The following is a 20,892-nucleotide window of genomic DNA, read 5'->3' as shown; positions in this document are numbered from 1 at the left end:
GTTAGCATTGGACATTTCCACACATTATAACTGAGTTAATCAACACACCCACACTTCCAGCTTTTCACCTGTCACCTGTATGTAGTGCAGACACCACAGGCACCTTCCTTTTCCTTCACACACTGAGATTCTTATAAAATGTTATCTATCCATGTAAAGCTTATATTTTAACTTTAAAATATGAAGATTTTCACTCTGATAGTCTTAAATAACTAGCTATATCCTTTAACATATACAGCTAATCCATTATGTCCACTATACCTTGATCAAGGATTTGCTCCATGGTAGTATGCTAAGCAGATTTATGAATAACTGAATGTGTGGTATTTTAGTTACACCTTATAAAATTGTTTAGTCAACTTTAATTAAAATTGTATTTAACAATATATACATATTTCATGTCTACTATCACATAACAAGCACATTCAAGATATAAAACATTTCTATCACTCTAAAATCTGCTTGAACCAATTCCCTGGCTCCAAACACCCAAAATCTCTCAAGATCAGTTTCATTATTTCTAGGATAGTATATAAAAGTAATGATATTCTGTATATTCTTTTAGATCTGAGTGTTTTCACAGCGTGTGTTATTATTCATCTATGTTGTTGCTTATATGTATCACCTTTTGTTCTTTCTTGGAATTCAGTTTATGAATATATTACCTGTCACTTTGTTCTCTAGTTAACAGACACATTGTTTCCAAAGTTTAGCTACTACAAGCATTTTTATTGTTTTTTTTTCTGAACCTGTTTTTTAATCTCACTGAAAATTACTGAGACCTATAATAAGTGCTTGCCTAGCTTCATCAGAGACTCACAAACTATTTTCCAAAGTATGTATACTCTCTTCCACTGCCATTGTTAATACAGGTTTTTTTCTATGTCCTTGCAATAATTTGTATTTAAATTACATTTACATGAAATATATTGACTTCTCAAAATCAAATGGCATATTTTGATGCTAATGTTATGATTAAATATCTTTTAATCTGTTTGTTAGCCATCCATATGTATATTTTGTGAACAGTGTCTTCACAACTTGTGATTATTTCTGTAGTAGATAGTTTGAGTACTAATCCTCTGTCAGGCATGTATTTATTGCAAATATTACAGTCTGCAGGGTTTTTTTTTTTGGTTTTGGTTGTAATCCTGTTGTTTTATTTTTTTTTATTTGTTTGCTTGTTTTATTCTGTCCTGAGGATCTCCCTTAGCATCCCAAGTTTTCCTCCAATTTGCATTCCTCCTGCTGGAGGTTCCTGAGTACTAAAATTACATATCTGAACCTTTTAAAATTATAATTTATTAGTTTACTATATGTGTATATGAGTATATGTGCAAGCAAACCCTGGTGGAGAAGTCAGAGGACAATCTATAGGAGTTCTGTACTCCTAATGTGTGACATCTCGGGTTGCTTTAAGAGCCGCCAAGAGACCGGAAGAAGCAGAAGAACATTAAACACAGTGGTAACATTACTTTTGATGAGATTGTCAACATTGCCCGGCAGATGAGACACCGGTCTTTGGCTAGAGAACTTTCTGGAACTATCAAGGAGATCCTGGGTACCGCATAGTCTGTGGGCTGCAATGTGGACGGGCGCCACCCTCATGATATCATAGATGACATCAACAGTGGTGCAGTGGAGTGCCCAGCTAGTTAACAAGCAACAAGAAAATATTTCAATAAAAGACTATCTGATAACCAGTGGGGGGGGGGGAGATCCTCAGGTTTGGTTACAAGTGACTTTACCTGCTAAGAGCTCTTGCCAGGGTGTTCTGTTATGGTTTATATGTGTGTGCCCTAAGAAACTTTTGTTTACATCAAAGTTACAAATATTTATTGTCTTTGTGATAATTTGCTTCATTTACATTTCAGTTGGTTATCCATGTAGAATCATTTCTGAGTAGTGTAGTACAAGGGGTAAGATGAAAGTTCTGTTGTTTTGTGTTTGACTTTAATATGAGTTAAGATGAAAGGTTAGGGGAGTGGCTGGAACAGAATCCTTCCAGTCTCCATCTGCACCAGGGAGCTGGGGCTGTTCCACAGCCCTCTGTATACAGGTCCCACTAGGAGAGAGCTGGTCTCCCAGGAGTGCTCTCATGCCTAAGCTCAGGATTTCTCTCCAATAACTATCCAAAGCTGTACCAGACAGGGGTGCACAGGGCATGAGAACAGGGGAGCAGCTGGAACAGGATCCTTCCAGTTTCCATTTGCATCTTGGAGCTAAGGCTGTACTACAGCCCTCCATACCCAAACCCTGCCCAGGAGAGAGCTGGTCTTTCCAGGAGTGCTGACACAGGCTTACAGGCCCACAGGAGGGACAAGCGTCAGCAAGACTAACAACAGAGATAACCAGATGGCGAGAGGCAAGCACAAGAACCTTACCAACAGAAACGAAGGCTACTGGCATCATCAGAACCCAATTCTCTCACCACAGCAAGTACTGGATACCCCAACACACTGAAAAAGCAAGATTCGGATTGAATTATGATGCTGATTGAGAACTTTAAGAAGGACAGAAATAACTCTCTTAAAGAAATGTAGGAGAACACAGGCAAATAGGTAGAAGCCCTTAAAGAGGAAACAAAAAGAATCCCTTAAAGAATTGCAGGAAAACACAACCAAACAGGTGATGGAATTGAACAAAACCATCCAGGATCTAAAGATGGAAGTAGAAACAATAAAGAAATCACAAAGGGAGACAACTCTGGAGATAGAAAACCTAGGAAAGAGAACAGGAGTCATAGATGCAAGTGTCACCAAGAATACAAGAGATAGAAGAGAGAATCTCAGGTACAGAAGATACCATAGAAAACATTGACAGGACAGTCAAGAAAATGCAAAATGCAAAAAGCTCTTAACCCAAAACATCCAGGAAATCCAGGACACAATGAGAAGACCAAACCTAAGGAAAATAGATATAGAAGAGAGCAGATTCCCAAATTAAAGAGCCAATAAATATCTCCAACAAAATTATAGAAGAAAACTTCCCTAACCTAAAATTAAAGAGATTCTCATGAACATAAAAGAAGCCTACAGAACTCCAAATAGATTAGATCAGAAAAGAAATTCCTCTTGTCACATAATAGTCAAAACACCAAACACACTAAACAAAGAATATTAAAAGCAGTAAGGGAAAAAGGTCAAGTAACATATAAAGGCAGATCTGTCAGAATTACACCAGACTTCTCACCAGAGATTATAAAAGCCAGAAGATCCTGTGCAGATGTTATACAGACCCTAAAAGAACACAGTGCCAGCCCAGGCTACTATACCCAGAAAAACTCTCAATTAACGTTGATGGAGAAACCAAGATATTTTCATGACAAAAACAAATTTACACAATATCTTTCCACAAATCCAGCCCTACAAAGGATAATAAGTGGGAAACTCCAACACAAGGAGGGAAACTACACCCTAGAAAAAGCCAGAAAATAATCTTTTAACAAACCAAAAAGAAGACAGCCACATAAACATAATTCCACCTCTAACAACAAAAATAACAGGAAGCAACAATCACTTTTCTTTAATATCTCTTAATATCAATGGACTCAATTCCCCAATAAAAAGGCATAGATTAACAGACTGGATAGGTAAACAGGACCCAACATTTAGCAGCATATAGGAAACCCACCTCAGTGTCAAAGACAGATACTACCTCAGAAAAAAAGGCTGGAAAACAATTTTCCAAGCAAATGGTCCCAAGAAACAAGCTGGAGTAGCTATTCTAATATTGAATAAAATGGTCTTTCACCTAAAAGTTATCAAAAAGAATAAGGAAGGAGACTTCATACTCATCAAAGGAAAAATCTACCAAGAACTATAATGACTATCGTTGTTGCTGAGATATGTTTCTTGTACACAGAAGAGTGATGGATTCTCTTTGTGCATTCATTTTGTTAGCCCTATTCTTTTTACTGGCCATTTGAATCCATTAATGTTGAAAGATATTAATAAAAAAAAGAAAGATATTAATGACCAGTTTGTTACTTCCTATTATTTTGATATTGGTTGGTGGTAGTGTGTTTCTCTTCTTTTGGATTTAATGGTGTGTAATTATTTATTTTCTGTGTATTCTTGAGTTTAATTTGCCTCACTGGGTTGGAGTTTTCCTTCTAGTAACCTCTGTATGTTACCTCTGTATAGCTGGTTTAGTAGAAAGGTATTGTTTAAATTTGGTTTTATCATGGAATATAACATAATGGTTTCTCTATCTGTGGTGACTGAATGTTTTGCTAGGATGACTGCTAGGTGGTCTCTTAGAGTTTGCAAGCACTACCCAGACCCTTCTAAAGCTTTCGAGTCTCAGATGAGAAATCAGGTATAATTCTGATAGTTATGATTTTATATGTTACCTGGCCTTTTCCCTTGTGGCTTTAATTTTTTTTTCTTTGCTCTGTATATTTAATGTTTTGATTATTATGTAGCAGGTCCAATCTACTTGGTGTTCTGTAATTCTTGTTCATTTATAGGCATCTCTTTCTTTAGGTTAGGGATATTTTCTTCTATGATATTGTTGAAGACGTTTTCTGGGCCTTTGAGCTGTGAATCTTCTTCTTCTCCTATCATTCCTTGTATGGTCTTTTCATAATGTCCCAGATTTCCTGGATGTTTTCTGACATGAACTTTTTAAATTTTGCACTTTTTGACCAATATATTGATTTCTTCTATCGTATCTTTTACACCTGAAATTCACTATTCCATCTCCTGTATTCTGTTTTCTTCAGTTTGTGTGTGGTGTGTGTGTATGTGTGTGTGTGTGTGTGTGTGTGTGTGTGTGTGTGTGTGTGTGTGTTGTATTGCTTCTATTTCACTTTTTAGGTCTTAGAGAGTTGTATTCATATCCTTCACCTGTTTATATTTTCCTGTATTCCTTTATTTTTATTTGCCTCCTCTTTTAATGCAGCTACCTGCTTGGGTGTATTTTCGTATATTTCTTTAAAAGGATTTATTCATTTCCTCTTTAAATGTCTTTATCATCTTTATAAGATTGGATTTAAGATCATCTTCTTGTGCCTCATTTTCATTAGGATATCCAGGGTTAGCTGTAGCAGAATAGATAGCTAGACTCTGGTAGTGCCATATTGCTTGTTGATTCTGTTTTTATGCTGTCCTTTAGGCATCTGTTTTCCATGATGGCAGGACTTAAGAAAACCGGGCGAGGGGGGTGGGGAGAAGCCATGAGCCAGGCAATGGAGGATAGGTAGGATCCCTGACTCTGCTGGCTCTGCCTCAGGCAGGCGCCATTGGCAAGGGATTGGTGGGGCAATATTCCAATCTAGTAGTTCTTGGGTCTCCACAGGTGTTCATGGAGAAGCAGGATGCTTTTGGGGTACTACAAGGCTCCTAAGGACCCAATAGTGAACCCAGAGCTTGACAATAGGTTTCAGGGAACGAGTTCAATTCACCTCTGCACATTGTGTCCAGGGGAGACCAGCTAAAAAATGCATTGTTGGGGGAGGGTTTTAAGCTGATTAATCTTACTTCCCCCGACCCCAAGGCCTCCATGGGGGAGCAAGATGCTCTTGGGGTCCTGCAAGGCTCCTCAGGATCAAAGAAGCAACATATTAAAAATTTTAAATCTGATTAAAAGAGAACAAGGAGAGGTATATGGTAGGGAGGAAAGGGTAGGGGGGAATGATGTAATTATATAATAATCTAAAGCAATACAACTAATTTTTAAAAATTTAAATCTGAACTTTTAAAAGCATACATATCCTTCTGTTTTTCAGAGTGGTGCAGTAGTTCAGAGTGATCTTTGGAAAAAAGAAATCTGTACTGAAAAAATCTACTTGTTAATTCTCTTAGGCTCTCTGCTTTAGGAAAACATAATCTAACCCTCACATCACATATTTGTTTTAATGAGGAAGAAATGTAAAAGACATGTATGATTATACTGAGATTTTAATGTATCTTTTAATTTTTTTTCTTTTCTTACAGAAGAGGATAAATATAATATCTATTCACCTTTGCTCTTCAAGTATTTCATGGCAGAAGGAATCATCAATGGGCATACTCTGTTGGTTGCATCTGCCAAAGAAAATCCTGCCAACATTTTACAGGTATAGAATATAGTAATTCAACATATATTTAAATGCTTCATGAAAAAAATGTACATACAAGCAAGGCATGTCTTTGCAAATTACATTTAGACACATTACTAGGATGTGGGGTTTTTTTGTTATTTTGTTTTTTGTTTGTTTGTTTGTTTTGTTTGGGTTTTTTGTTGTTGTTGTTGTTTGAGACAGGGTTTCTCTGTGTAGCCCTGGCTGTCCTGGAACTCACTTTGTAGACCAGGCTGGCCTTGAACTCAGAAATCCGCCTGCCTCTACCTCCCAAGTGCTGGGATTAAAGGCGTGCACCACCATGCCTGGCAGAGGTGGGTTTTGTTTGTTTGTTTGTTTGTTTGTTTCCTAGTCAGATCTCACTCTAGACCCTGGCTATCTTCAAACTCACTGTCCACTGTAAAATGATTCCCATAGGTATGATCTACTTTAGTTGTCATTGTTGGTGTAGTGAAAATGGTTTAGACCACTTTTACTATAAGTAAACATTGTAGTATTTTCAGCTATAATCTCTGTGCTACCAGAATTTACTCAGAGCCAAAATTTCTATGTGTTTTAACCAGCATCTACCTCCCTGTTTATCTCGATGTCTAACCTCAGGAAATCACTGTGTTACTTTCTACCATTGTGGGTGTTTTGAATTTAGGAATGTGCTCTAATGATAACATTTTCTTTCCCACTTGGAACGTTTATCAAAAATATTCAGATTATTGCTTCAAACCCTAAAGGTTGTAAACAGTAGTTATACTTTTATAACATGAAGATTTGGTACTTTGTTTTGAAATTCTTTTCTTTATAAGTAGCCCAGAACAAGTAATTTTTATTTAAATGCCAATTTTGTTTTCTATAATTGAATATTTATCAAGAATATATTCAATGGAGAATAAAATTTAATGTATGGTATTATGGTTTTTAGGAAAGAAACTATTTACTTAAACAAACAAAAAAAAACCATAAAATCACTTTATTTTAAGAAACTCAAATAAAGATATCACACAGCTAGATTGTAGTAGGCACAAACACTTGCCCAGTCCTAACTGTACTTTCCGTTGAATTTCTATGAATTTGGATATCCATTCAAAAGCCATGGAACTTTACTAAGGGTTTTATACTTCCAATGGCAATTACATTTTCATACATCTATCTACCACAAAAAAAGAAAAGACTGCCAGAATTGAACCTAGAATAAAATTAGCTTTAAGTACTCTTCCCTGACTCTTGTGGCCACTTGCCTATCTCTTTTAATAATACATTTTTTTTTTTTTAAGGAGCAGACAGTTCAGAAAGGATAGGTACTTGGATAAGCCTGGTGCCCTAAGTTTAATTCTGTAACTGACATAAAGACAGAGGGGAAAAACCTACTTCACAAAGTTGTCCTCTGACTGTCATGTGGATTCCATGATACACATCCCAAACTTACATCCTACACATACACGCATGCATACAATAACAATAAATAAGATAAAAATTACTTTTATTTTAATAGCATTATTTGCTTTTAACAATAACCGTGTGTGTATGTGTATGTGTGTGTGTGTGTGTGTGTGTACTCAATGATTGTATTAAGTAGTATGTATATTTAACTTTGTTCTAGGTAAATAGAATTATTTAATGATTCATTTTAAAATATTTTAATTTGTGTCCTTATATTTCATACAGCCCTCAATTTAGCATAGATTCTTATACGTAGTAATATTTCCTAAACTTTCAGGAATCTCATTTTTATATTTCTTATGTTTGATATAGAAAAGAAGCAGAATTTGGTTTTAAACAGACACCATTCTCCTCTCCTATGAAAAATGCAAAAGTGTTTTAATGTATGTATATTTAATGTGGTCCACTTAGTATTTATATGTGTTTAAAATATAATGGATTGTAAAAGTGTAAATGCCAAATGTTTCAATTATTCATATACTTTATAATACCCATATAGAAATATTTTAGTATTTCTTTGAAAAGAATAAACAAATATTTTATAGTATAAATTGAGATGTTAAATATTGATACAGGTAAGTAGGTTTTCTAAATAGTATTTTTTTTTAGAATTTCCCTTTGTCCAACGCCAATATTATTATACTTAAGTCTTCATTGTTATCTAAAGGTTCAATAATGGGTGACCAAAGTCAAGGTATTAGCAGTTTAGAAATACAGTACAAGAAAAATAATGTGGTAATTGCTTAGTTCTAATTTCTCAAACCTATAACCAAGGCAAATATTTCTGGTCAAAGAAGAGAGGAAAGACAATCTTATAGACCATAATTATCTTAAAACTGTATAACTGAAAGACGAGATAAAAAGCCTCATCAGCTGCCGAAGATATATTATATAACCACCCAGCAATTTATCCATCATCCTTTGAGAACATATTCATGCCTATTGTAGTCAGAGCTCCTTCAGGAAGCCGACATTAAAATGTAGCTTTGAGAAATTATACCCCTTAGTGAATCTTATAGAAGAGTATACGTGGTGTTGTGAAATCTTTAAAAAACACACAGTGAAAGTATTTTGTAGTTTACATTTTTTTATCTAAAAGAATATTCTTGGTAATCTCAACCCTAATGATGAGTATTGCCCAAGAAAATTTACTTCCTAAGGAATGTTTTCTAAAATAGTAAAAAAAAAAAAAATCCATTTTTATAGAAATATATTTAAACATTTAGCAGTAGGTGTTTTCATTTAATAAAAATAATATATGCACATAAACATCTCCTTGAAAGTTGAAAATACTAGTATTTTCTATTACATTCATTTTTTAAGTTTAATATAATTTGTTGGTATATCTGTGTAATTCAAGAAAATATTCAAAAGTAAATGCTGATTCGTTTTATAGCAAGTTCAGTGTTAAAACTTCAGTTGCATACTTCTTCATGATGGCATGCCAGATCAGTAATGTCCATGCAGCAGAAAGTGTGTAATATCTGGAGCAAAGGGTGATTTCCTTTAGTTTGTTGCAATAAATTTTTGACTTGTTTTTTTTTTTTTTTTAAATGCAATATGTCCTGTCTCCAACATCAGCCAGGATTGCTACAGGCCAGATTAAATGGTGAATTTTTAAATATGTAATCAGAACTACTATATGACTACTGTCTGGAGCATCCTAATTTGATGTTTTAAAAAGGCTTGTACCATCCTGTATATTTAACATCTTATCACCATGAAATTTATAGTTCAATTTAAAATTAAGGTCAGGTTTTTCATATTTTATATATTCTTTCAAATTTTAAAAGAAATGACATCTGGAGACTTATCACAGAATAAGTGATACTTATTTAAAATAAGCTATGATTGATGGATTAATATAGCAGCAGAATATTTAATAATGAAGGAATATAATAAAATATTAAAATCTTTATAATCCTTTCTCATGAATTTAAGGCTAACAAGTAAAAACTTTACTATCTTAGTAAATTGAAAATATTACCCTATATACTAAAAATGTTACCCAAATATTGAAGGCATTTATTTAAATCTGCCTCATTTTATCATAAATCTACTTGATTCGATTCTTTGGTTTAAATTGAAATGGAATATACTAGTTATTTAAGAATTAATGAGAGAAGTTTTTTTTGCCAAACATGTATGTAGCATTTGATTTATTATAGTTTTCTTTTCCTTCTGATAATTTGGTGTTCAGATGTTTAAATCTCTATTTACCACCTGTGTGTGATATGGCTGAGAAGACACTGTGAAAGTGTGACAACACTGAAGGGTCAGTGCTCTGCTCTTTACACTGCAGGACTGAATGGAAAGAATACAAAATGTCTCAGACTCAGGCATCATTCTGCCAAAAACTGCAAAAAGAAGTTAAAAAAAAAAAAGAGTCCAATATATCTTTGTACAATTTTATCTTAATGGAAACTTTTATCACAGTGATTTAGAATGAAAGCAAAATACCATCCAAATAATTATAAATTATATCCAGCCTTTATATCATATGCTCAACACCTTATTAATACTATTTCCCCATGCACTTTACATCCTCTATATTATTTGTTGTATTTCCTTAAAACTATTGTACCCATATAATTTGAGCATAACAACTTTACAGAAACTAGACATTGCTTTGCAGGCAAGGTTTCTTCTACATCTTGGTCAGCATTTTATTTTTTCCTACATATCATCCATGTATCTGCTTTTTAGTGTTTAATACTCTGATTCTGATGAGCTAGAATTGTGTTGTTTGACCCTTGGTGTGACTCTGTCCCAGCCCCTGGCTACTGGGAGAACTTATTTAGAATTCCAGGCCCTCCCCTGGCAGCCAAGCTTGGAGCTCTCCTAGCAAACTAAAAACTAAGAAAATGTGGACAAGTGCAGTGCAGCTGCCAGTGACCTACATTTGTAGCCAGCTTTTAAAGATGGCATGGGATTGGCTTTCCAGTAAGGAAGTGAAAGGGCAAGCTGAAAGCAGACCTGTGAAGGAGAGGAAGCCTGCACTCCTGGCTCCTGGGAGTCCTGCTGCTTTGACAGGAGCACACATGAAAGCTGAAGTTTCCACGTGGACACAGAATGTTGTCAGCAACAGAGTTAGTTGCCTGTGATGTTTATTATACACAGGCTGAAATGTATTTAGAATCTTAGCTTAGACTCTGATTTCTACATTATCTCTTAGTCTGATGGGAGATCTGCTAGTCATTTAGGCTTTTAAGATACGGTATTCCAGATGTCTACATTTAACATGAACAATCTAGGGATTGCTTTCTAAAGGCTAAAGCACTTATTGAAGCCCTAAATTTATATTCAAATTTTTCATTTTATTTCATTTTTGAGACAAGAACTCATGTAGCTCAGTCTGGCCTCCAAACCATCCCCGAGAATGACTTTGTCTTCTTCCCTTCCTGCTCACCTCAGAGCACTGGGCTTCCAGGCGCATGGCTCCACACCTCCTTCATTGTAGTACTGGAGACAGAAGCCAGGGCTGCTTTGCTAAGCAAGCACCCACTTTATTAAAAATGTCATTTTGAACCCAAAAACAAGAATGGTTATGACTACTTAGGTATTATTATACACGGAAAAAGTAGTTTAATTATGGAAATGGTTAGAAAGGATTTTATCATTCTTGAAAAGAAGCTACAGTATCCAAATTAGGAATATTAGAAATAGGGTTTTGTTTTGTTTTCAGAAGAAATAGGTGTTCAATTCTTACTTTCAAAACACTTGGTAACTTGAAATTCCAAAAACTAAAGCCATTTAAAGTAAAATATACTATTCATATCCATTGTCCCACTTACTTGACCAAGTACAAGATGCTATGAAAGGAGAAAGTAGCACACCATCCAGGACTATAGAGTCAATCCTTCGGCAGGGACAGTTTGTGATACATAAAGATTAACCCAAACAGGAGCAGGTGCCTTCTTCAGCCAGGGCTGGAGGGCTTCAGTGGCCAGGCCATTCAGAATGTTACCTTCTTCATTGTAAACTGACAGCTGCAGAAGGTAGCCTTACTTTATCACATCCATCTTTTCAAATTATGATATATTTAGGAAATTAGATGCCTTTATAATGAAATATTTATTCAAAAGTTTATTTGAAAATCTCTGATAAGTTAAAAGCAGGCTGAAAGTCATGATTTCATTCTTCTTTGCAGTGAAATTAGCTTCTCTGTGTCCTTGAACACATCTGTTGATAGGCAGCTAGGCTGGTTCCATATTTTGGCTATTGAGAAGGGTGCAACAGTACACATGGACACCCAGCTCTCTGAGTTGGTTTAGATTCCTTGGGCTTTTTGCCCTGAAGTGTAATAGCTGGTGTCCTAGTATTACTATTACTGTGAGAAAACACCATGACCAAAGCAAGGCGGGGAGGAAAGGGTTTATTTCATTTACACCTCCTCAACACTATTTATCATCAAAAGAAATCAGGATGGAATCTCAAACACAGCAGGAACCTGGAGGCATGGGCTAAAGCAGAGGTCATGGAGGGGTGCTGCTTACTGGCTTGCTCCCCAGGCTCTCTTTAGCCTGAGTTCTTTTAGGACCCAGGGCTACCCAGTCTAGAGGTTACCCTGGCCACAATGATGGGTTGTGTAAAAGTAACTTGCATTTGCCAAATGGCATTGTGGTCTCAGCAGCTTACTGCTGAATAAGCTCACCCTTTCTAGTTCTTTCTGAACTCTGGCTGGCTGGTTCAACTCAACTATTCTGGCTCAGACTCCTCTCCAAGAATACTGATTCAATCTGGCTTCCCTGTTTCTCCGGAATTGCTCTGCTTGGCCGTTCATTCTAAACTTCTGGCTCTCCCTATTCTCTGACTTCAGCTGCCTCTGCTGCTGCACTGAGGCTTCACTGAGCTGCACTGAGATGCATGAACTCAGGAAAGAACTCAGCTCTGCTGCACTGACTACCAACTGCCTGACTCACTCTTAGTAACTGACTGACTGCTCCAAAGTAGTCTCTCCTTCCTGTCTGTTCTTATGAGAGGACATGGGGTACCCTCTCTCACTGACTCACTCTGTCCAAATCTTTCTCTGATTTGACACCTTGCCTGCCCCTCAACTAGATACCACTTTCAAACATGACTGCTTCCTTCTACAAACTAACTTTACCTTCATTGTTTTGGATTAAAGGTGTGTACTAAGGATGGTGTCTGTGTTCCAGCCAGAGGGATTAAAGGTGTGCCATTTCAACTGGATCACACAGACCTAGGTCTTTGGATGTCATCCCCTCCCAGACAGCCGTGTTGCTGAATTAAAATTCCTGGATTAAAATCACTAAGAAAATGCCCTATGGGCTTGCCAGTAGCACTGCGCCTTTATTATTCTTATTATCATCATCATTATTATTATTAATCATTTTATTTATTTACATTTCAAATGATATCCCCCTTCCCTGTTACCCCTCCACAAACACTCATTCTCTCAACTTAGACTTCTTCCTCTCTGATGACTTCTGCTCATATCTACTTGATATAAAACCAGCCAGCACAGCTGGGATGCTGTAGTTCTAACCTTAGGTTCTGAGGAAAGGCCAGGCTGATTTGCATGGTGACTGCATCCATTTGCATTTCAGTGGGTAATGTAGGACTCCTCCCCTCATCTGTTTGTTGTCCCTGGTTTTCTTAGTGAGAGCTTTTCTCTCTGGGGTGAGATGGAATCTCCAGGAAGTTTCCATTCCTATTTATTGTGGATACTGAACACTTCTTCAAATATCATGGAGAACATTAGACCATTCATAGATTGCATGATTTTAAGTGGTTCGATATTTAATTTTAGAGTTCTTAATAGATTCTCTGTTAATCTTCTCTAAGGTTGTAGTTCTAAAAGATTTTTTTAGTCTGAGGTAGTTTTTTTTCCTCTGATAATGGTTTTTGTTGCTACTCAAGGTTTTTGAGTGGCTGGAGTAAAGGCTAAGCAGTTGAGAGAACTGCTGCTCTTGTGGTTCCCACATTCAATTCCAAGCACCCAGCCCAAATTGAGCAGCTCCTGTAACTGGCCTTGTGATTGCATGTGATTATGTGACTTTTTAAAATTTGTGTAACAAATATCTCACACATGTTTTATATTTGAAACTAAAACAATGTAAATAGTATTTCTGTGATTATAAATATGTATCTTCAGTGCTTTCATATTCAAGTTACAATAACCAGTATTATCTTTGAAATTTTTCTCCTTTTCAACTTTCAAGAAATGGTTCCAGAATAAACTCCTTAGATTTCTGGAGTAACATAATTATTAATACAATATACTATACATACTGACATGATAGGGCTTTCAAACCTACAGGAAGATTTTATTTTTACGAAAGATTTCTCAGGGTTCACAGTGTGATCAAATGTGCTGCAACGCGTTAGTAATACTGTATCTTCAGACAGAGCAAGTGGGCTAAGACATTACAGATTGATACAGTGCTAAGAGATGTTCCTGGTACTGGGCTAACCCGCTACTCATATACTCTTATCTCAGATGCAGTTAATCTGAGGCTGTATCTTTGATTTCTGTAACACTACAAAGGGGAAAAAAAAAAAAAACAGTACCAGTAAACTAGGCTAGAATCTATCTCTTTATTTACAGTTTTTGTTTAATTTGTACTAAAAAATTTCCTAGTCTTATTTTAAATGCATTTGCATGTCAGAAGAGAAAAGATTAACATCCCAGCAAGCTTCTTATCCACAATACTACTGGTTTCCATCCCTCTGACTCAGAGTCACTGATAACCAGGGTTCATTTCTACAATATATTTTCACAATGCTCTCCTTTCTATCACCCCCTGGTGATGTCATACTTTATTTTAGGAAACATACATTTAAATTTAGGTAGACTAATTTGATTTATAAATCTTAGGCACTAGTAACTTGAACATGTAGGGTTGGCAGCCACAGACTCATTTGGGAAGGTTCTCAGGAGGGTAGTATGTTACAGAAAAGAATGGCATAAGGCAGGAGATCTAAATCCAAACCCCGATCATGCCCAAAATAAAAGAATAAATCTTTGGCAGGCACTTAACACTCAGGTCTTTTTTCTTAAAAGGTGCTCCCAAATTTTAATCTAAAGCATAGAACTTTGAACTGTTATTCCAGATACTTTGTTGATTTCCTCAAGAAAAGTATCAGTGGAAACTTTCTTTAAAATGACAAAAAAAAAAAAAAAAAAAAAAAAAAAATCCCAGCACTTGGGAGACACAAGCAAGCAGATCTCTAAGTTCAAGACTAGATAGAATCTAGGACAGCCAGGGAGAGGAGGGCTACACAGAGAAAAACACTGTTTCAGAGAAAAGAAAAAAAAAAAAAAAACAATCTGATATTGGTAGTTTTTCCTGAGTACTCTTTTTACAGACTCTCAGCTGAAATGTTGAAGAATTATATTTGCATAACAAGAATCACAAGCTCCAGTTCCACACGTACAAATAATGGTAAGTTTGCGTGTTGTAAAATGCATCCAGGGATGACTGTAACATTCATTCATCCCAATGTCTGCAAGCAACAGGCAAAGAAAAACATGAGGCCTATACTTAAAACAGTATATTCAAGCTGGGTGGTGGTGGCACACGCCTTTAATCCCAGCACTTGGGAGGCAGAGGCAGGTGGATTTCTGAGTTCCAGGCCAGCCTGGTCTACAAAGTGAGTTCCAAGACAGTCAGGGCTACACAGAGAAACCCTGTCTCGAAAAACAACAACAACAAAAAAACCCCAATACATTGAAAGAACACATATACATATTGTAATTCTATTTCTAAACTCCGTTATTTCATATATATATATATATATATATATATATATATATATATATATATGGAATTTTGTGCTAATTAATTATGTGAAGTAGCTTTCTCAGCATTGACAATTATATAATCAAACTGTTGATCAACTCTGATAGTGAAACTGTCTTTGTCCTGCAGAATCAGGTATTTGGTTGATATTTAACTCATTATGTCACAAGCACATCCAGCATGCAGATCTGCTTTCCTGTTTAATAACTAGTAAAATATATATACCAAAGGCTTGTTTGGAATTAAGTTTATCTTAATTATCAGTAAGTCTTTAATCTTCTCAACCTATTTCTTATCCCTGTAAACCCAGTGTCATTTCTTTAATGGATTGGTTAGTAGGGAAACTTTAAGCAGCAGTATAGTTTAATGCTTAAGAAATGTGTGCCATACCTGTCATGAGGTTGTAGTAATCAGTATTTTGAGCACTCGTGAACCATAATAAATCTGTAGTGCTGACATGGGGGAGAAAGAAAAGCCAGAAAAGGAATTTAACCATAGAGCAATACTTCCCAAAATCCCATCTTGTTTGTTTTGTGACCTTGTACAACTTTCTTAGCCTTTGTGCTCTAATCTTCATATGTAAAATGAGGTGAATTATCATTGCTTGGGTCTTAGGATTGAAAATGTTAATGATTTAGAGTGCTCTCAACCATACTGGCACTTTCAAACATGCTAATGATTGAGCTTTGTTTGCTTGCTTTGGTTTGCTTTTGTTGTTGTTATTTTATCCTGTTCGTCATTTAGTTTTTTAATATTTGAAGAGATTGGCTCAGGTTGATCTTTTAGCTCTGGTAACTATGTGTGTGTGTGTGTGTGTGATTTATGTTAACCTCTATAAATGCTGTTTTTTCTCAGTTTTTCGCTGAATTATTATGCTTTTATTTTTACAGAGTGTTATATAACATTTTGCAACTTTTGAAGTTTTTCATTTTCCCCTGGTATTATTTCCATTTCTTTCTCATTTATCTTAGTATTTGAATTCTATGTCAGATGTTGTCTTAGTCAGGGTTTCTATTCCTGCACAAACATCATGACCAAGAAGCAAGTTGGGGAGGAAAGGGTTTATTCAGCTTACACTTCCATATTGCTGTTCATCACCAAAGGAAGTCAGGACTGGAACTCAAGCAGGTCAGGGAGCAGGAGCTGATGCAGAGGCCATGGANGGATGTTCNTTACTGGCTTGCNTCNCCTGGCTTGCTCAGCCTGCTCTCTTATAGAACCCAAGACTACCAGCCCAGAGATGGCACCACCCACAAGGGGCCTTTCCCCCTTGATCACTAATTGAGAAAATGCCATACAGTTGGATCTCATGGAGGCATTTCCTCAACTGAAGCTCCTTTCTCTGTGATAACTCCAGCTGTGTCTAGTTGACACAAAACTAGCCAGTACAGATGTTTTGCTCAAGTATTTAATGATTTATCTCTATTCACATTCAGTGTTAAAGTATTAAAAACTAACTGGAGATATCTGAGCACATACCCTGTGAGCTAATCTGTTTAAGGCTTATCATAAGCTCACATAGTGATATCTCTTAGGTGTCTTCCAGTCTCCAGACCTCTTGCCTTTTCTATGTAAGAATGACTTCTGTTATCCTAGCAGGTGTCTGTACATGTTGGAGTGGACGTCGGATCACCCCTCCTCTTCAATATTTCATCTCATCTCTTTGGTTTACTTCTACTTCAGAGTTTGAATGTCCTCCATTGCTCCTGCGCAGTAGGGAGGAGGAGCATCCTGGCAGAGGAACACTTAGGAGGAGCTGGGGTCTTGAGAGTTCCTTTTAAAGACTTTCTGCAATCGTGTTATCACATACTCAGTGCTCCTAGCTTGTGGATATTACTAGTTTCTTAAGTCAGTTAGCCAAACACTAAGATTAGTGAAAAGCCAAGGGCTAGACTCTGGACTGTTATATTATTTTTGTTCACCAATTTCATAGAGATAGTTACTTAAGACATGGATGCATGGTATGAAAAACCATGCTCGTTGTGGCACAAGCAACAGAAAGGTCCACAACACAGGAGTAACATGTAAAAGTTAGGTCCCGGTTCTTCTTCCCAGGCCATGCTCCCAGAAATGAGACTTAAGACTCAAAATATATTTACAAATGCTTTGGCCACAAAGCTAGACTCTTCTCTGACTAGATCATATCCAAAGATTTTATTTTATCCTACATTCTGCCACATGGCTGGTTACCTGTGCTTAGGCAGGTAATTTTTGTGATTATAGAAATTCAGATATTTTTGTATCCTTATTCATTGCAAAACCATTAAACTTTATATCTGACAGTATACCCCTTTTCTGTTTTAGAATTATCTATATTAAATCCCAGGGTTATAGCTCAGTTGGTAGAATGCTTTCGAGCATGCACAAAACCTTAGGTTCAATCCTCAGCCCCACATCAACTGGACATGATGATGCACATCACTCATCCTAGAACCTAGGGGATTAAAGCAGGAGGATGATAAATTTGTTGTCATCCTTGGTTACATAGCAAGTTCAAGTATGCTCTGGACTACATAGGACACCTGTCAGAAAGGAAAGAGGGGAGGGAGGGAGGGAGGGAAAAAGAGAGAGAGAGGGAAAGAGAGAGAGACGAAACGAAATGTCTAAATTATTCTCTTTGTGCGTAAGTTAATTTTACAAGACACCCATGTCTAAATGCATTGGAAAATTCTAACATTGCTGTCATTATGGTTCAAGAAATTGTGATATATAAAATTGATGTTGTATTATGTGTCATTCTGTTTTCTTAGGAACTCCCTGCACCACTACTTGATGATAATAGTAAAAAGGAGCTTGAAGATGTACACAGTGCTAAAACCCCAGAGCCTGATGTCAACATGAAGATAGCCTGGCGGTACCAGTTACAACCCAAGATGGAGGCAAGTCAGCATGCAAACTAGTCATACTAAACTAAAATTCACAAATGCATTTCTTTTCATTTTATAGAATCTCTGCTTTGCCTTACTAGGTTTTAGGTCTTTTGGCTTTAGCCCAGTTTTTCTTTTTGAAATGGGAATATTACTCTGTACTATTATATATAAGTATGTGACTTGGGTTTATTTTTTTCTCTGTGTGTGTGTGTGTGTGTGTGTGTGTGTGTGTTCATAGAGGACATAGTGTCTTCCAGCTCTCTCCACCTTACTTCTTGAGATAATATCTTTTACCAAATGGGAAGTTTATTGATTCAGCAAGCACAGATTAATTTAGACATTCTCTCCTTTGTGTCTCTCCTTCCTTCCATTTTTTTTTGGGGGGGGAGGGGGGGTTTCGAGACAGGGTATCTCTGTGTAGCCCTGGCTGTCCTGGAACTCACTTTGTAGACCAGGCTGGCCTGGAACTCAGAAATCCGCCTGCCTCTGCCTCCCGAGTGCTGGGATTAAAGGCGTGCGCCACCACGCCCGGCCCATTTTTTTTTTTTTTTTGATACGTGTCCTTTGAAGTCCACGGCATACTTGACCTTGCTATGTCACCAAGGATGACTATGTAGCCAGCCCTTGGAATAATTCTGCAAAGATTGCCTTAAAGTTTTAGAAGAGACTTTGGAGCATTAGAATTCTGAGTAATATTAGAACTTTAATATTTTGGACTCTTAGAAATGAACTAAACGTATTTTGCATTATGAGACTGAACATGAGACCGTAGAGCTAGAGGTGAAATAGTATGAAATGATGTGCTTGCATGTTGTGCTTATAAGAGATGGTGTCTTAGTCGGAGTTACTATTGCTGTGATGAAACACCATGACCAAAGCAACTTGAGGAGGAAAGGGCTTATTTCACTCATAGTTCTATATAACAGCAGTGAAGGGCAGTAACTCAAGCAGGGCAGGACCTTAGAGGCAGGAACTGATGCAGAGGCCATGGAGAGTGCTGCTTACTGGCTTGCTCCCCATGGCTTCCCCTGCCTGCTTTCTTATAGAACTCAGGACCAACAGCTCAGAAGTGGCACCACCATCAATGGGCTGAGCTCTCCCGTGTCAATCACTAATTAAGAAAATGCTCTACAGTTGGGTCTTATGGAGGCATTTTCTCAATTGAGCATCCTCCTTTCTGATGACTCTAGCTTGTATCACATTGATATAAAACTAACCAGTAGCCAGTACAGATAGATTTATAATGGTTATTTTCAGTGTCAATGTGACTGGATTAAAAAATCACCTAGATTGAGCTTCCAAAGGGATTTCACTGAGGAGAGAAAAACTATCTAAATATGGCTGTGTCATTCCATGGGCGGGGTCTTGGTTTATAAAAGAGAGAAAGCATATATATAGAACATGGACATTCATTTTGCTCCTTTCTAATGGTGGAAGCAAATGTGACTAGCTGCACAACTCTGCTGCCATCCCTTCCTACCATGGCTAGCTGTTTGAAGAAACTTCGAGCCACACCAAACCTTTCTTCTCTTATTTCATTTCTCGTAAGACAGCTGGTCACAGAAATGAGAAAATTAATACAGTACTTCATACTTCATATGTTCACAGTATTTTATAATTAACTGATAAGATACCTCCTCCATCAAATGAGACCTCTTTGTGAAGATAGAGAACTTCTTTTGTTTTCTTGTATATGTCTATCAATCATATTAATGGTTACATAGTAAATAATAATCAATGTAGTTATTAATAGTTAGTAATAAGTGTATTTATTTATTCAGTCAGAAAACATCAAGTAATCACCCATCAGCTGTGTACCAAAGCATGCATAGTTAGTAAGGCAAGTTGTTCTTTTACACATACATTTTATTTGAATAACCTGATTTAAAATTTTGATTTAGACAACTCTGAACAAATGACAAATTAAAGAGTATATAATACTCAATAAAAGAGTATATATTATACTCATATAAAATAAGGACTAATTTTCCTTTTATATGTTGACTTTATAAAATTAACAAGAAACTCAATTAGTATAAGTCATAAAAATATGAAAAGAAAATTTTTGTTACTCTTAAACATGAAAAACAGAAGTCTGGTTTAGTTACAATAATAGAAAACTCTGATACTGTCCGGCCGGCCACTGTTCAGAGATAGGCAGCATGGCGTTCTAAAATGTTTGTCAACACACTTTATTAACAGTAGAGGGAAAGTAGTCCTCTCATCCTTTGCTGATAAAAGTGAAAGTGGTAGGAAGGTGCAAGCTGGGTCATCAGGTTAAGGCACTTGCTGTACTGGCCTGACAGCCTGTGCTTGCATAGCCAGAACCCCCCACGGAAAGGGGAGAGGAGAGACCCCACTTCCCAGTCTTTACCCCTAGGCCCACGCACGAGTTTTGGCATATGTGTACCTAAACTTAACACACACATCAGACCCACAGATACCGACTTTTACAAAGAAAATTTAAATATAGCTTCTGTAATATCCTTCAAAATTCACTTCATGGATATATTTGTCAACTACAGAATATGTGAATAGTGAAAGATTGAAAGTAACCTAAATGTCCATTAGTAAACAACAAATAATATATATCATAGTGTATCTGAAATGTAAAATTATTTATATTAAAAACTAATGCCAGGCCAGCTACCCACAACACCTGCCACAGGATCTTAAGACTTCTGGTGAGTGGAACACAGCTTCTGCTCCAATCCAATTGCGCGCGGGACCTGAGACTGCATTAGTTAGGGAAGCAGAA

The 20,892-nt window shown here is 36.6% G+C and overlaps 1 protein-coding gene across 4 annotated transcripts in view; it reads left to right on the top strand.

Annotated features, from left to right (window-relative positions):
- Elp4 (elongator acetyltransferase complex subunit 4) overlaps positions 1-20,892 on the top strand; it is a 202,605-nt gene that overhangs the window by 27,469 nt on the left and 154,244 nt on the right. For all 4 annotated transcript variants that reach the window (XM_021154303.2, XM_029471296.1, XM_029471291.1 and 1 more), the window contains exons 3-4: positions 5,940-6,061; positions 18,015-18,143. In XM_021154303.2, the coding sequence (XP_021009962.2) occupies positions 5,940-6,061; positions 18,015-18,143 (251 nt within the window). The remainder of the gene's footprint in view (positions 1-5,939; positions 6,062-18,014; positions 18,144-20,892) is intronic.

The sequence above is a fragment of the Mus caroli genome, chromosome 2 (genome assembly GCF_900094665.2).
Source record: "Mus caroli chromosome 2, CAROLI_EIJ_v1.1, whole genome shotgun sequence".
NCBI classification, from domain to species: domain Eukaryota; kingdom Metazoa; phylum Chordata; class Mammalia; order Rodentia; family Muridae; genus Mus; species Mus caroli.
The sequence above is the reverse complement of the archived record's forward strand: the minus strand, read 5'-3'. Positions and strand labels throughout refer to the sequence as shown.